The sequence below is a fragment of the Acipenser ruthenus genome, chromosome 15, assembly GCF_902713425.1.
Source record: "Acipenser ruthenus chromosome 15, fAciRut3.2 maternal haplotype, whole genome shotgun sequence".
NCBI lineage: Eukaryota > Metazoa > Chordata > Actinopteri > Acipenseriformes > Acipenseridae > Acipenser > Acipenser ruthenus.
In genome coordinates, this window is record NC_081203.1 from 21,654,031 (window position 1) to 21,671,415 (window position 17,385).

The 17,385-nt window shown below is 38.2% G+C and overlaps 1 protein-coding gene across 1 annotated transcript in view; it reads right to left on the reverse strand.

Moving 5' to 3' along the window:
• Window positions 1–17,385, reverse strand: part of LOC117422602 (dnaJ homolog subfamily C member 17-like) — a 72,866-nt gene that overhangs the window by 54,924 nt on the left and 557 nt on the right. Inside the window, exon 2 of the mRNA XM_034037793.3 lies at window positions 3,799–3,868. Coding sequence (XP_033893684.3) covers window positions 3,799–3,868 — 70 coding nt within the window. The remainder of the gene's footprint in view (window positions 1–3,798; window positions 3,869–17,385) is intronic.

Consider the following 17,385-nt stretch of genomic DNA (forward strand, 5'->3'; position numbering starts at 1 on the left):
ACTTTTCTTTCTTATTTTTTGCAACAAGTTCTGTAAATTACCATAATTCCTCCCAAGCGATCCATCTATTCAATAAAAAGCAATTTTAAAGAAGTTATAAAGACAACATATAGCTTTTAAAAGACCCAAATGACCTCAAGCCATACACTCCAACCCTCTATCCTAAGTCTCCAATCAATTTCCAACTGTGTCCTCTGCTCCTGGTTTCTGTGATGTCCTCAAGTATGTTAGGGTTAACTATGCCAAACCCTTTTGAGAATTTAAAAGACTTAAATCAAAAGCCCGCTAATTCTTCCTTAATCTAAGCTAAATAAATTCAGTTCTTTCAGCCTATCTTTGTAGCTCATTCCTTTAAGACCTGGGATTAGTTTTGTTGCTCATTGCTAGACTCTCTCCAAAGCCACAATGTCCTTTTGGTAAAGTTCTGACCAGAATGGAACCTAGTACTCTAAGTGCAGTCTCACCAAAGCATTATACAACCTCACTTTAGACTATATACCCAAGCATTCTGCTTGCTTTTGTAATTGCTTCCCCACACTGTCTGATGTGCTGACTGTGAAGAGTCTCTAACAACATCAAGGTCTTTCTCTTGGTGGGCCTGTTCTAGTTCTATACCACCCATTTGGTAGCTGGATCCTACATTTTTGTGACCAGCATATAGCACTTTATATTTGTTAACATTACATTTAATTTGCCATGTTTCTGCCCAGTTTGGTATGGTGTCCTAATCCTTTTGGATTTCCTGGGTGGCTGAAAGCGTATCAGCTACTCCCCCAAGCACTGCCAAGGGCACGAAACCTCACCGAAAGTTTTAAGTTGTGCAGTGATAAACGTGGAGAAAGGAAAGAAATATAAGAAAAAAAGAACACACAGAAGAGGCACAGAGACAAAAGAAAGGAAAAACAGCCACAAGTAAAATAAAAGTTACAAAATGGCACTGTTCGTCTCTTAACAAATGCCAAACTGTGCTCAAATTAATTGAGACATCTCCTACATAAAATAGGCACGGAATCACACGGAGGGCAGTTTCCTCTAATGAAATGCTGCAAATTTTCTCACATGAATCTCGATTTTTCTCTGTCAAATACCAGGGCTCTCTCAGGGACAATTTGTACCAGTCAGAGCTAACCCAGAACCAGATCTCTCCTCTCAGCGTCGCCTGGGTTTAATGACGCAATTAAACATGCTTTATTTTAACAAGCTGCTGAGATCAGGAGCACTCCAGAGTTTTCTCGGGTTTCTCGGCTCTCTTGGCTCAAGCAAATCCAGATTAAACACTGGAAGTGTTAGTGCACAGAACTGGGGAATAGTTACAGGCACTGCGGCCCCTGGATAGAGTCAAACTCTTAAAACAAGCTCAGGATTTTGATGGGGAACAACACAAGAGGCCAGTAAGATTAAAATGTTTACTGTACAATAACAAATACACAGTGGATGCACAATAACACCTACAGGGATTACACACACACACACAAACAGGAACAGAAAGACACACAGACACGCACACAAAACAGACTTTGTGGAAATAGTTTTTTTTGTCAATCACATGTAAAAATAATAGCCCCAATTTTATCTGGTTTGCCTTTTTGTATCATGGAATATGGTACATAAAAAGTTTACTTTATATCCTCAACAGTGTTCTGTATGATTCTATATTGTTGTTTCTGCATAGGTTATTTCCCATGCTTTACTAGCCAGTACAGAGACTGCTTCTCAAGGGTCAGTTACCCGAGTTGGGGAAGTTGTGCTGTGCGCTGAAGCATAATACACTAACGTAGTCGTTTTCCACATTAGAGCGGACTTATAATTAATAACTAAACCAGTATTTTAAATAGAAATCCTACAGCGCAGGCAAAGATAAACACTGGTAACCCCTCACAAGATTGTTTCTCACATAACACACTGTAGTGGATTGCCTCCTAGAGGCTGATCAGTTAATAATAGTGACATCATCAACAGAGCTTTCTCTTTAGTTGAATGGCAAGACGTTCATCTTCAGAAATGTGGTTTGCGGTTCACATTAGAAACCCTTGCCTTTCTATGGCTGCGATGCCAATTCATAACAACAAAATAAATAAAACTATACAGGATAACAGATGCCACATCAAATAGGTTTAAACAGGAAGGGGGGCAATCTCTGAATTTACTGCTGCGTTCTAGAAAAAAGTAGATGGAAAGACGACAATATTTCAGGCCATGACAGTATTGCCCCAAGCCCGCTCTCTGACGAGCCTCTTAGAGGCACTGTATTCAGATGCAGTTCTCAAGGTTGCTTTTACATTTACTTTCTTGTACCTGCTTCACCATTAGCGGACCCAATCTGGTCATTAAAAGGACATCCAGGAACCACAAACCTCAATGAATAACATTTTGCTTAATGTCAAAGTGCATTTTTTTTAGCATTTAAAATATCATTTTAGTTGACTGTCTACACATTTGTTGGCTCGCCACTTCTGAAGGATTTCAAAGTCGGTAAAACATATTTCATCTCCAAGCGCCCATATAGACTATTACTTCCCAATGTTTCTGGCTTTGCGGTCCCTGAGGGAAGAGGCCTGTGCCAGAGATCTGCTGTGATTGGTTCAACAGAAAAACATGAAGAATACACAGAACCTCAGTGAGATTTCAATGGTTTGCAATTATAGTCAGATCTTTGTAACACTACAAGAGTTACAGAATTGATAAAGCATGGTGTATTCAGGATTATTTTTTCTTTTTTTTTCTTTTTTACTCCTTTGTAAATTTGCACTGATTTTGTTTTCTTATGGTTAAACTATGCATGTACCATTGTTTGCCATGTTATTTTATTGACTTATTTATGTTAATTTATTTTTTTAATATGCTTTACCATACCATCATTATTATTATTTTTTTTATTATTATTATTATTATTATTATTATTATTATTATTATTATTATTTATTTCTTAGCAGACACCCTTATCCAGGTCGACTTACACAGTCGTAAACAAAAATACATTTCAAGAATCACAGTACAAGTAATAATACAATTAAGAGCAAGATAAATACAATGACTTTGGTTCTAGCAAGTACAAGTGTGACAAAATACGTTTCAATGACGGAGCAGATAACAGTGTCAGTGATAGTTACATCAGGATATAATTAAATACATAATACTACAGATTAAATAACACTTGACAGATTACAGTACTCTAAAAGTACACTAAAGCTACTACGGTAACCTTTATCAGGGTTTACTCACAATGCAGCTTTTAAATGTGATAAAACAACTGCTCACAAATAATTTATCTAAACTGTTGCTCAGCAAAAATTGCCTTATTTTGTTTGCAGGTTGCCATATATAAATGAATATCCCCATCAAATCTAAATATTATTACTTTAGTATGTTTTATGACCAGATCTAGAAATCCTTTTTCAAACGCAAAACTTGCATTATTTTTAGGTAAATAGAATACAATACAGGCACTACTAAAAAGAAATACACCGAAGGACAACAAAGAATGTGACAGAGAGGGGTTTTTCAATAGAAAAGTGTGAAGGACAGAATTCTCAATTGTTCTGAATCGATTCTTGCTTGTTTTATAGAGTTAACGTTGTATTCCTCTCTGACAATGTGCACTTGCGGAACAGGGCCCATGATGTAAATGTCATTCACTGAAGTGCTTTGCAGATAACCATGTTTTTTCTTAATAAACCAGGCCCACTGCCCTTAACAAAAAACAAAAGACAACAAACATACTGTAGCAAACAGCAAGTGCAATTGTTTTCTTCCAACATGACGTTTCACCTCGTGTTTTAGACATGTTAACCTGCTTACCTGCTTTGGGGTTGTCTGGGTTCTTGTCAGGATGGCACGTCAGCGCCTTCTGTCTGTAGGCTTTCTTAATCTTGAGGGGGAGTAAGAAAAACAACACATGGTTAAGATATGTCCATATGATAAATATCTTCCGACAAGTATGACAACACCACAAGAGGTGCCAGAATCACCGCAGCCTGGAGAATAGGACCTCATCAAAAACATCCAATGGAAAATGTCATCAAATGAATACATTCTATTTAGTCTTGCATAACAAAGGGAAGCTAGAATTATGCATACATGACATGATCAATACCAATTCTGATTTAAAATGAAAACAGGTTGTTAAAAGGATTAACACGGAACTAAGTATTGAACTCTGCTGTTGGCTGGATTATGTCTTCTCTGGTTTTAGGTTTCTAAATGTACTTTTTTTTTTTACAGCACAACAATAAAAGGTGTATTATTTCTGACTATTAGGGTGATTATAGAGATTTTGGATGCTTGAGTACTGATCTAGTAGTCAGGGTTTTATCTATGTACTGTAATGTAAAGATGCACAAGAAAATGTCGCACAGTCATGCAATGTTTAACAGTGAATACGATTTCTGAATATCTGGGAACTAAACTTGTTAAATAAATCTCAGTTTGCAAGCCACACTTTCAGATAGTGTTACACTTCCTTGGTCACCTAAATTGTCACCATTCCTCCAACAGCTTCTTTCCTGTCATTTAACCAACCAGCTGCTTTCCCTACTGACTGACATGCTTTTAGCCAGTAACATGCTTTGACCCAGAAGACCTTGCTGAGGTGAAATGAACTAGGAAGTGCAGTGCAACAGATTTCCTGAGACTAAGGCATGGAACCTAAGAACATTCTTTAACCTAGTCTAGTAACAGACATTAGGTTTTAAAATAAAAATACATATTTGCTGCAATGTGTGTTTCTTTCAAAACTGCACATTTGAGACATATATACTGAATGGAAATGCAAAACAATTACTTTAACCCTCTGTGCTATATACAGGAGCACCTTGTTGGCTTTCCAGATTGTTTACATTCCCTTACAGCAACAAATTCCTCCTCCATTGCAGCCTCTCACATTCTGTGCTAACTTACATTCTGAAACCAATTTAAAAGAAAATGCAATATTACCACTGGACTCTTTCTTACGAGATCTTTGGGTTCTTTACTTCTGAAACGACCAACCCCTCAGCTAGGATTTACATGATATACAGTAGACAGACTTATTGAAGCTGGATGTCACATAATCCTTGAGTATTTTATTTCCATAAAACCAGTGGACCAGAATAATAGGTCAAGGATATCCTGCTAACAAGGATTACCTGATCACTATAGTAATAAGTCAACGTCACTCATATGTGAACTTGTTCAGATACAATGCATTCCTGTCCCAATCACATCAACCTAGCTTGAATCATTTAAGAAACACGCCACTAACAATGATTTCTTAACCAACGACAAAAAACTTTTCAGCCTACTGTACTAAAGTAGATTCAATTTAAAAAAAAAAAAACATGGCGTCCGTGTTATTTCACTCTGATATGGCGCCATTCATATAGTATACTGAATGATCGCTTGTGGTATACTGTGCCTTATCTAAGCAAGAAATATCCTGTTAAATCTTCATAACAATAACACAATAATGTACAGTCCACTCAGCTTTATAACCGGGCAGCACTTCAACTGTGAAGTCATAAACTTTATTTTCAATGGCTCTCGCTTCTAATTTGTAACAAAAATACAGTAATAATAATAATAATAATAATAATAATAATAATATAACATAAAAAAGGCCTTTTTAAACTACTGACTGTTTCAAATGGATTAATCCGAAGCTCGTGGTATTAACAAATAAAGAAATTCTGCCACCACAGAATTAAATGATGGTGGTAGGCAAGGCTGGTAGTAATTGTGGTTTTGGTCTGTGGAAACCAGAGCTCTCAAACAGCGCGGTCAGTCAGATTAGAATTCTCCTCCCAGCCTGTTTTCAACCACACTCTAACCAAAGAACATGCCGCCAGGCTGCTGGCAGTAGCTTTCAATGGTATTCAATATCAACAATTTATTTTTTTGTACAGCCTTTTGGCAACAGGACCTCCAATGTTTTTTTAACCATAAACTTCTTAAAAAGCGAGCCCAGATTTCAGAAAATATCCCTTTTGTCTTGGGCCGTGATATATTTTGGACCACATGGCAACAATATTATCCCCTGTAAAATGTAGTGAATTATCTGGGTCTAATTCCTGCTTACGTGTATGGAAGCCTGACAATCAGGAGTAACTTCCAGCAATAGACAAGGCTAATTTTGCTAATCACAGTTAATCTGCAGAACTCTCTGCTTTACAAATGTAAAGCATTTGGGGCTGGCAGAGTTGAAAGGTTACAATGACTTCTGGCACCCAGAATGGAACGTTCTTTTTCTAGAATTTTGATGCCACCATACCGTCATCGAACTATAGTTTTCTGGAAATGTGGAGTGTTCCAAACCTGGAGGGGGTAGGCCAGTGCCAGTCTGGTATGATTAATATAATTCCATGGGTCAAAATGCATCAGATTCAAGGGACACATTGAAGAATCGTCTTCTTACTGAGATGGAAATACACTTTCTTATCTCCTGTAATCCTGTTGAGTTAAGAAATGCATTAAGTTTAGAAATGCATTGAGTTTCAAAACATAGTCAAAATAGGTTAATATATATACACAGTATACAAATGTAGAATATTTAGGTTGCTATTCCTTCCTTAGATGGGATTCAGGTTAAGTGAATTGTATGCATCGCAAGACAAACCCCGTCCCGGATACAAAAGGTTTTCGGGATTCTAAAAGTGTTATTTAACCCCAACCGGATGGGGTCGACCCAATCTAGATCGGGACGTATTTCGGGTTGGGGTTCTAACTATATATATATATATATATACACACACACATATTTATATTTATATATATATATATATATATATATATATATATATATATATATATATATATATATATATATATATACACAGTATCTCTGATAATATCAAATCTGGAAACCCTTAGCTTTTACAGTTCATAGCTTTAAATCTTTTTTTTTTTTTTTTTTTAAGAGGGCTGACAGCAGGCCTGAGTTCCAGCTGTAATTTTTTGCTGACATAAATCTAGGTGACACTTTAAATTAGAAGCTGCCACACAAGCAAGTGTCTTAACCGCTGTGCAAGAGAGCCAGGCTCCACTCATGGTTATTTAACTTGAAATCTCATCTTACCGACAGGGGACAGAATCCGTAACTGCAGAACATCACACAATACTGCCCGGTACATAACAGGGATCAGTCACAATCCTGCTAAGGTATATTCCATCCACAGCATGACATTCCTGATAAGAAATACTCATACTAAATTTCATCACAATTAGGTGAGGGTATCTCTCAAGCTATACCTTTAACACATGCGTACAAAAAACCAAACAAAACAAAAAACAAAAAACCCCACAAAAATCACACAAAAAGGCCCACTCCACATTAGCTCACATAAAACCTTTCGACACTGTGTTTATTGAAGGGAGCTATCTTGGCAGGGTGTGTTTGTCGTCTGGTTGGACTGCTAAGTGGCTCTGCAAGCCAGCACGGTAGACTGATGCACTTCAGTATGGTTAATACCTTGTTTACACATACTAGCTGAAGCTCAAACTGCCTGTCAAGATTTTATCAGCTAGTTCTCCTGTTCACAGTCAAGCCTGGGCAGCTGCGGCTCATTAAAACATCCACTCTGCCCACAGAATCTAAGTGGTTTCGTTCTGCAACATCCAGAATTCGTCAGAATCTCTGGTCAACCTTAAAGATTGTTCATGAGTCATGAACTAACTTCTCATTATCACTTCTTCCATCTGTCCAACCACTCCACAGTTTAACCAATGAAGGACTCCATGAAGAGTCTCACCCTGGGTAAAAGCTTTGTATACCCGTTGTCTTTTCAGCCCGATTTATCAAATGTACATTTTCCTTAAGGCAAGAGATACTGGGCTGTAGTCACAATCTTAACACAAACGTTACTTTGAGACTATTTTAACTCTGCATTGATTGCAATGATTTCATGCTGTTTAAGAAACTGTAAACAGAATAAAATGTTTCCATTATGAACAAGCATACCGGTGAAATGCATCCTCCACCACTGCTGTATATTCAAAATGAAAGACAGAAAGATGCCTTCACATACACCCAGACGCTCTCAATAAATGATGCTAAAGCAGGTCCAGACCATTTTGCTTATACATGTACAGTATGTAATAACCTACAGCCATACGGTCAGAGATAGACAGACTGCCTCCACAGATCCACAGGTTAACTTGAGCTAAAGAATGCCTTTAGCAAGTTTCATAACACTTCAACAAGTGATTCTTCAGATATATGCTAAAATGAAAGAGTGAAATAAAGACTGAATCAGTTTACCCTGAGAATATAAAGCATTCAATGCACAGACAATACCCATGTAAGTGCAAAGCGGACAACTTATTGGTATTAAGGATTGCCAACAGAGATCTCTATTGCATCAAAACACCAAATACTTGCAATGAAGTTGCATTGGTGGCTCTTCACCAACCAAGGCCCTAACATTCAATTACAGATCACTGTGCTGTCTGAGGGGTCTTCCAAGGCAGATCAAGGTAACTGTCAATTTGGCCTGGCTAGATTCCCCTAACTTTCAAAGCATTATTTAATTCCCCTAACCTGTACAACCTGGGGCATTTTATCCCCGGAAATGAGCATCCCAGAGGTTCTCCCTTCATGTAAATCATATTTACCTTACAGATCTGAAGAAGTGCCTGCCGCTTCTGGTATAAATGTTTCTCATAGTAAAAGCATAGCAAAGTCTAAAAGGAATTTTGAAAGCATGATAAAGCATAAGTAATTACAGAAGAGAGGTATGGTAAATCGTATTTAAAAACAACACATTGAAAATCATATTAAATCTATTGTAAAAGCATGGGAAAACCGCAAAATTATCTTGCAAAATGACTACAGTAATTTTTTATAAAAGGTTAATATCTGCTATGGAAGACCTTTTATTTTGCTGAAAGGAGATGCAGTAGGCCTGGTTTTTGTTATAAATCCTGCGTAAAGTCAGCTCTTCTAAAGTAAAGTAATTTCCAAGTCAAAATGTCTACATTCCTGGAAGCTGTGGTAGGTTTCTAAACCAAGTATGCATGTTTTATTCTATGCTATTGTATCTGTGGAATGTATAACACTCAGCCCCACAGATGGGATAATCTCATCCCCTGGTACAGCAAAATACCTTTTTTTTTTCAATAAACAAGCCCTGTCATGCAATCAGCAGAGGCTATGTGGATTGTAAAGTGACTGAAGGGTTGATTCTGGTGCGGTATGCTAATGGTTAACAGCGACGTGTGCCTTTATCCTTCTAATCAGTTTCGACACAGTTCAGTTCCAGGGCTTTCTGAAATAAAAACATTGTTAAAGCTCCCCAGAACCACAGACTAGCACTCAGGCACTTCCTCCAGAGGCTGAGCTGACACGCAGAGGGCTGGAGCCCGGCCAGGGAACCAACTCGCAGGACCCTGTTGCTCTGTATTGTAAAACTGTCTGGGCAGCCACGCACACCTTCCAATAAGGCCTGGAAGCAGATGGTTTTCAGGGTCAGCTACAACACAAGTGAACCAACACCTTCTACTATTCTCAGTTAGCTACAGTTTTTCTTTGGACGGATAGTGGGTATCAAGTTCATCTATCCCTTTCAGTAACTAATCCTACCCCTGGATGTAGCTTTGCTACTGAATTATTCAGCCATGTAGTAGAGATCAAAAAACTAATACAAAAACGTATTTTAAAACATCATAGTGCGTGCTTATTTGGACCTCGGCTAACTTCCAATATGTTGAGCAAGAGTTTAACGTATATTCAATAGCGTTCTGTGATTGTTCAAATGCATACAAAGGCTTATCTTAAGTACATAAGGCTAGTTTTTAGACTTACTTTCCAACATTGGACGCTGGTAATTAAATCACTTAAATGCATTGACTGCAAATGCATAGAACGGTCACTTAGTTTTAGATGTGATGCAGGAAGGCATTCATAGTGCAGGGCCAAATACTGGTTTCATTCTTTGGACAACAGCAATACAAATGTCTTAAAAGGGAGAAATGAGGAGTATAGGCTTTATTTCTGAAGAACTGTTTTCTGCAGCAGAGGAAAGCTGGGACTCATCATTATCAATCTCTGGAAACTTTGCTGGAAAAGTCCACTGGATAACTGGAAGTGGGAGGCTTCCCCTGTTGTCAAAACCATGACAGGTCAAGCTGTTCTTTCTTTTACTTGTAACTAGCTTGACCCTGAAACTATGAGAACTGTACAACGAAAAAAAAAAAAAAATTAAAAAGGCTCATATACAATATGTTGTTACTCATTTATTTTTTATTTTGCTAAAGCTTCAAATTTAACCTGCGTCACAATTACAGACTGCCACCTTTACTGCAGAGGTGCTTTGAAAGTACAGCCAACATGTTTTCAATGAGGTCATGTATTTTTCTGACCAGGAGTTGACCTGGAAGTTGCAGCTTTATAATTACGTCTTTTCGGGCACGGATGCAAAGTTGGGCTTGAGCCAGGCCGATAACCATCGTTCTGTACCAGTGACTGGGACCAATAAAGGAGGAATGAAACTGCAGGCAACCCCACACAAATATTTATTTGTGGTACAGAGTCTTGCTGTGCTATTTGCTCTAATTGTCCAAGCACACAACCTGCTGGGAATTCTCAGACACAACCCCAATAAGGGGCTACAGTAAATGACCTCAGCGGCCGTGCCGAGCAGCGCGTTTACTGACTGTGCCTGTTCCCTTAGCATCTTCTGCCCGGAGAATGCCACTGTAACTTTAGGTAATGCCTTATTAATTCCAGCAATTACCTAAACCCCAACTAGAAATAGGTTGATCCAGGTTAGCGTGCTAGTATATAATAAAACTATTGTTCTAGAACCCGACTCGGTGCTTAAACTAAGAGTTATCGTAGAATCTCATAAGCAACAATATATTCCTGTAAGCACCACTATTCTCAGCTTTGTTTTTTATACAATTCAGCTAATTCTAATAATTAGCCAAAGATAAAGCCAAAGGAAAATAACCATACAGATTTACCTGCCATGCATCTTGTAATAACACATTTTTAAGTCTTTTGTCCAGCTACTATGGGAACTTTGTGGACAACAGCAGCAAACATAGAAATAGGGGAATAACAAGATTGAAAACATGTGTGGCGAGGCTGAAGGTGGTGTTTTCTCAAGTTAGAAAGGAATCAATATTACCGACTTGCTTCCAAGAATGTGACAGCAAAAGACACTGTGGCATAATTAGAGCTCATTTTTAGTATGCAGCGGCACATCTCTCATTGTAGACTTCCAATGAGGTAAAAGGCAACAGGATAATAACGGTGACCGACTCCTAAAGCAAAATTGCTTGAATGACACTTTTTATTTTCCATATAGAGTTAAGAGTCTGAGAAGTTTGTGGGTGTTCATATTTTGGTACTTGATTAACTGTCTTTACAATACATTACTGTTCATTACAGAATCACTAGAGATGTCTTTTCTCAGATAGCATTATGCTAACAAAAGAAAGCAGGTATTCTTGACAACTGCAAACATCATTTCAAAAGCACTGTGTTCACACCAGATTCATTCAGACACTCAACTTATTATCTCCCAAAAGTGGAACCCTTCCTTGACCTGGAGTGTTTCTGCTAGTTTGTATCCAATGCCAGGAAAAGTGTTGTTTTTATTTTTAAGTTGAAATATATTTTTAAAAGCATTTTAGACATAAAAAGATACTGTATATTACATTATCCTTGTCACATGAAACATGTACTTTAATACACCAATTCAATTATTACATAGTTAAATCTACCCATCATTAAACCACCAATTAGCAGAATACGTGTAGCTGCACAGTGTGTTTGGTACTGTGCGGTACTGTAAAACCAATATCACAATATAAAAATGCAATGAAGTACCAAATTCATAAACACATGTAGAGATACCAATGCTTTGTAGGTCATGATTTGTCTAGATATGAAAAATAATTATATAATGGCAGTTTTATCTTGGTCCAGAAGAATTTTAATGTATTAAATATATGAAAATTCCTACAATAATTATTTTTAATATGTAGACTATAGAGATGGCGTAGGCTAATTGTGCGATAGAGATTGACAATCATCGGGTTATCTCACTGCAACGAATGCCCCTTTCAAAACTGCCTTAAAACACATTCATTTTACCCATCCAAATATATTTAGGAACTAAAAGTCAAGCACATTTATTTGTCATCGTTTCAATCAAAGAAGCAATGGGTACAGCTAGCTTCTCCCACTACAGTTTTCAATGCAAAAACAGAAGACTTCCAACGAGTGTTGGGAGATCAAATACAATTGGGTTACTATAGGAATGGAGCGAGGCTACAAGTCGAGGTCAGTTTATGTGGCGAGTGTCAATATAACAGTGCTCGTATTCCAATAACTATTACATACTGCTTATTTGTTAACATACAAATAAAAAAATACAGCTATATTGGTGGTCTGAACTGATTTTGAACTGACTTTGCAGTTGAAGAGAATCCTAAGAGGTGACCGGTTTGACCTTTAATAGCAGGCGACTGTCCCAATATTGAAAATGCGGCACAGTAAAAAGTCAATATGATGCAGCTGATGTTCCTCAGTGATGTGTGGAATACAGCAGCAGAAAATATCCTAAGCAAACTAAAACGTAAAAGTATAGGGGCCTCGATAAGGGAAAAGGCAGCTTCATCTTATGACCACTCCATCATAAACCATCCCCGCATGGTTCCCCCTGCATTAAAATCTGACTTCACTGACTGTTCCTTCAGGAGGTCAGTAACTTACTGTTGCTGTTCTGCTTAACAGAATCTGAAATTCTTGGCCACAGGCCACAGGACATACTTTATTGCCTTTCTACATCTTATTCCAATTACAACAGTCTGCTTCCATTATTACTGCTGACTACTTAGTAAAAATTACCCACGCGGGTGGCTGGGTGGCCCTCAGGGAGCCCATCTTCTGCAATTAGCCAGCTTTTTGCCTGTATAGAACAAAAACAAATCATAGCCAGATCGCAATCTGAACTAATGGGTCTGACAGAAACAATATGTACACAGTCAGGACAGTGATATAGGATGGCAGGACAGGGGGTTATGAATGATTGTCATTGGCGTTTAACGTGAAATACATTAAGTCTGCAGCTATTAACACAGCTGCAGTGGGGGAGCCAAGTTGTGAACACTGCAAACGCACGGTGAGGCAGATCATTTTCTCCGAGATGATTGAGGTTTTCAGTTTCAAACGGCCAGTCTTGAAACCTTGATGAAGACTGACGTAAAATCATGCTCAGCAAATTTTGTACAGATTTCTGTCAATGGACAACTGATGTGCCAAATTCAAGAAGACAAGCTTTATTTGTAACTGACAGCCAACAAATGTGGCCTGCAGCACTTCTGGTAACTTATTTGTTTTTTGTTTTTTAATTTAGAGTGCCCATTGTAGAATGTCCAATTCTTTTTTTCCCCTCATCACAGCAATTCCCCACACAGCTCAGGAGAACTGAAGGCTTAGTGGGCCGATCCCACGACCAAGCCAGTTTCCTGTTCATACTCAGTAACTCAAGAGCCGATGTCAGCGAGCCACCGGCCTATGAAGGACAAAGGCCAGCCCTGAAGGTGTCCACCCGAGCTCACTAGGTGTCTGGCCAGTAGGGTCCATTGTAGCGTGATGAGAAAACAGTGCCTGCTGGTTTTGCCTCCTTAAACCCGCAGGAGCATCAGAGCCAATGCAACGCTCCCTCTGGAATCCCCAGCGATGACCGCCAGCTTCACACATCGCACAGCCAGGATGCGAACCTGCGCTCCCCATGTGGCTGTGCTTTTACCAGGGGAGCCACTCAGGGACCCCCTTAGTAACTTTACTGTGTATCTGTTGCTAAATATACATGTTTAAGTTTATGTTGAAAAGATCACTTCACTAGGACCTCAAAACATTAATGCACTACAGTATTTTAACAGTGCGTTTAACATCAAATGTGTCCATCATTAAAAAAACAAAACTTGCAGACTACATGTACTGTATCTGTGTTTTAAATCATGTATCACAATACAGCACATCAACAAAATATATAAAGTAACACATTTGGCACAATGTTAGGATTTTTAATTTATAAGAACGTCAATTAACTTGGAGCAAGGACATTCATAAAAGACTTTGGTAATTCCCAGTTCCTCTTCAACAGGGTATTTCTTGTCACTGTATAGGCATGCTCTTACTGTAAGTAACTGAATTATTGCCCAACACTTGTCCTTGATGACCGTCAATGATCTCACAGATCTTGGCATATCGTGCACATTTCCAGTTCTTTTCCCTGTCCACGGACCACACAGCATATGTCTTTAAAGTAAAAGGAATTACCCGCCTTCCTTTACTTTACCACAATTTGAAGCAGACCCTGGCTTCAGCTCTTTCAGCTTGGCTATTCTGTTTAGCTCTGGAGATATGCAGCACACCCCCATTTAGTATTCAACCATCAAACCACACCAAGGTCCCATGTGGTCTGTCTAAAAGACAAGAGATCCTGTATCGGTCTCAGTAATGGGGAATATCTTCCAGTAACAAATTTCCCATTTCCAAGTTTAATTGAGGGCGAGTGGTTCTCAACATGGGATACTTTTTATGGACAAACAGCATTACTGCTCATCTTGCATACTTTGAACTGCAATAACAGAATGTTCTGCTTAGTCATCAGTGTGGCTGCTGTTTATAACACTAAAAAAAATTAACAGAAATGTACATTATTGGGTTTACTACCAGGATGAATTTCTTTAATGTTTGTTTCTGTTCGATAGAGACAAAGGTTGTCCAAAACCTTCTACATTTGTGGCTGTTTTTGAGCCCCGCAGGTCTTGGAACTTTAAAGTTTGAAGCTTGAACCCTTTGTAAGTTAACAGACCAACAGATAACCGTCGTTCTCTTAAAATTCTGCAAAAAGAATACAAAGTGCAACACAGGATTTCTATGTTACAATATGCTCGCCTAATGTTTTGCACTATTTGCTATTTTTTTTTGCTTATGTTCTTGTAGAACCTGTTTACAAAAATGAATCTGCTAAAGTAAAGCATCAATTTTTGGGGGCACGTATATAACAAACCCTTATGCCAAAAAAGTTTAAAGTTGTGGATTTTTCCCATTTCTCATGAACCTTATTCAGAATAACACTTGTTTCCTCACTTGAATGACCTGTATATTTCCCCTCATATCACAGTCAGATCTGCGGAAGTGGAAGTAGAGGTCATAGATGTACATCTTTTCAATTTTAACAGTGAAATTTGTGCCGATTCAGCTGGCGTCTGTATATTTTTGTCTCATGCTGTATCCGAACTCTCAGCTCGTATGATGCAATCTGTGTAACACAATCCCACAACGGGAAGTCCAACAAGAAAAAAAAAATATATATCACAATCTCAACATTCAAGACTGTAATGCAGGGACAATCAGCTTTTTTAGATTCATGACAATTACATTTTAAAAATATTATTCAATAATAGCATGTGTGTGCAGTACCATTTAAAACGAGAAACAGGAGTTGTTTAGTACAAAAACAGAGCATTGACTAAAAAAATAAATAAATACAATATATCAGCGAAAAGGTTCATTTCTACTGGATACCACCTGTAATGGAACTTTATTGGAATAAAACAGCTTGTAACAATGTTGTCTGAAATTAAGTGCTCAAAATCAATAATACATTTTAATACAATTAAAAGGTCAAAAGAATGTGGTAACACTTTTCACTGGACACCACATGTAACTGAACTTTATTGTGACAATGCAACTGTGTACCAAGTATATAGACCCTATGTAAAAGCATGTCTGTATCATTGGTATTGCCAGAGGTTAAAGCGATGCAGCATTGAAGATGCTAAGTTTTAAATGGACAACACTAGTAAACGGTGCATTTGCAAACACATACAAGCTCACCTTACATGCTTGAGACCACTACTACACTTTCCTCCCGTCTCCACCCTCCTGTTCTCTTCCCCAGCCCTTCTGTGGTGGAACCAGCTACCGGAGAACTTCAGGACTGCTCCGTCTCTCCCTGCCTTCCACCGCCTCCTCAAGACCCCCCTGTTTAGACTGCACTTGTAGATCTCTTGATCTACCCCTCCTACTATGCACTGGACTTGCTTTACCTAAGCACCACATTACTGGATCTTCAGCTATTGCACTATCCTTGCACTACTGCACTACTAATAAGTCATCGTAGCTTTAACTTGTTGCAATCCTTACTTGTTGCATTCTAGTTCATATTGTATTTTAGTAGTGTTATTTGCACTTGCTGTAAACTATACTGTATTTAAATATTACTCTTGCATTGTAACCCTGTACTGTCCTGTAACACCTGTAAGTCGCCATGGATAAAGGCATCTGCCAAAAATAAATAAATGATTATTATTATTATTTAGTATTATTACATAATAATAATAATAATAATAATAATAATATAGCATGACACACTGCTGCAACAACAGCATATATTGTCAAAAGACAAATCACATGGAATGACCCAGTGACGATAATAATAATGCAATATTAAAAGTGTTAGGCAGACACACAGAGACAAGAGCTTGTGGGATAGATTATACTATGATCACCTATCCTTTCTGTTAAAGCCATGGTGTAGGAATACCAGAGATCACTGTAAAACAGGGATGGGCAATTCTGGTCCTGGAGAGCTGGTGTCCCTCCTGGCTTTTGTTCCAATGTTGCCCTAAATTACTTGATTAGACCACTTATTACCAATTATTAGTCTAATTAAGTAATTTAGAGCACAGTTGGAACAAAAGCCAGGAGGGACACCGGCCCTCCAGGACCAGAATTGCCAACCCCTGCTGTAAACATGCATGTATCTGTAGTGCAATAGTGCCATCTGGTGGAATCGAAATAGTACTAAACCACAATACTGAGCAGTCCTTAAAGCCCAGTAACCTGCTTTCTAATAAAGATAAACATTTTCAATAATGATTTTCAGTACCAGTGTATTTTTCGCAAATTGTTCTTGGAATATAAAGCTAGAGTGTTGGTGCCCCCTGCTGGTCAAGATGTAGTACTGTAACTTAATTGAAAAGTCATCTTTAGCATCACACTTGAACTGAAAGGTTTTATTTGGCTCTTGCTAATGGACGTGATAAAGATTTAATAACATGTTTATGCTTAGATTTCCTCCGCTGTCTCTCCTACAGCACTAAAGATGATTCATGGTGATACAAAAGGCAGCATAAAAAGGTTTGCGGCGGTTTTTAGTTACAATGGCAGCAGGATATTATTAGTTTATCGTCTTCATCTTTATTTTTATATAGCGCCTTTCAGAGTGGACCACCATCACAAAGCGCTTTATAGAGGTAGGCTGTGAACTGTGCATATATGCAAACTCACTTACAATAGGACATTGACTTAAAATCTCATCCGCAGGTTGGAGCACAAAGTTTAGATGCTTATGTACAAAAAAAACAGCATGGGCAGCAGTGAATTCAGAA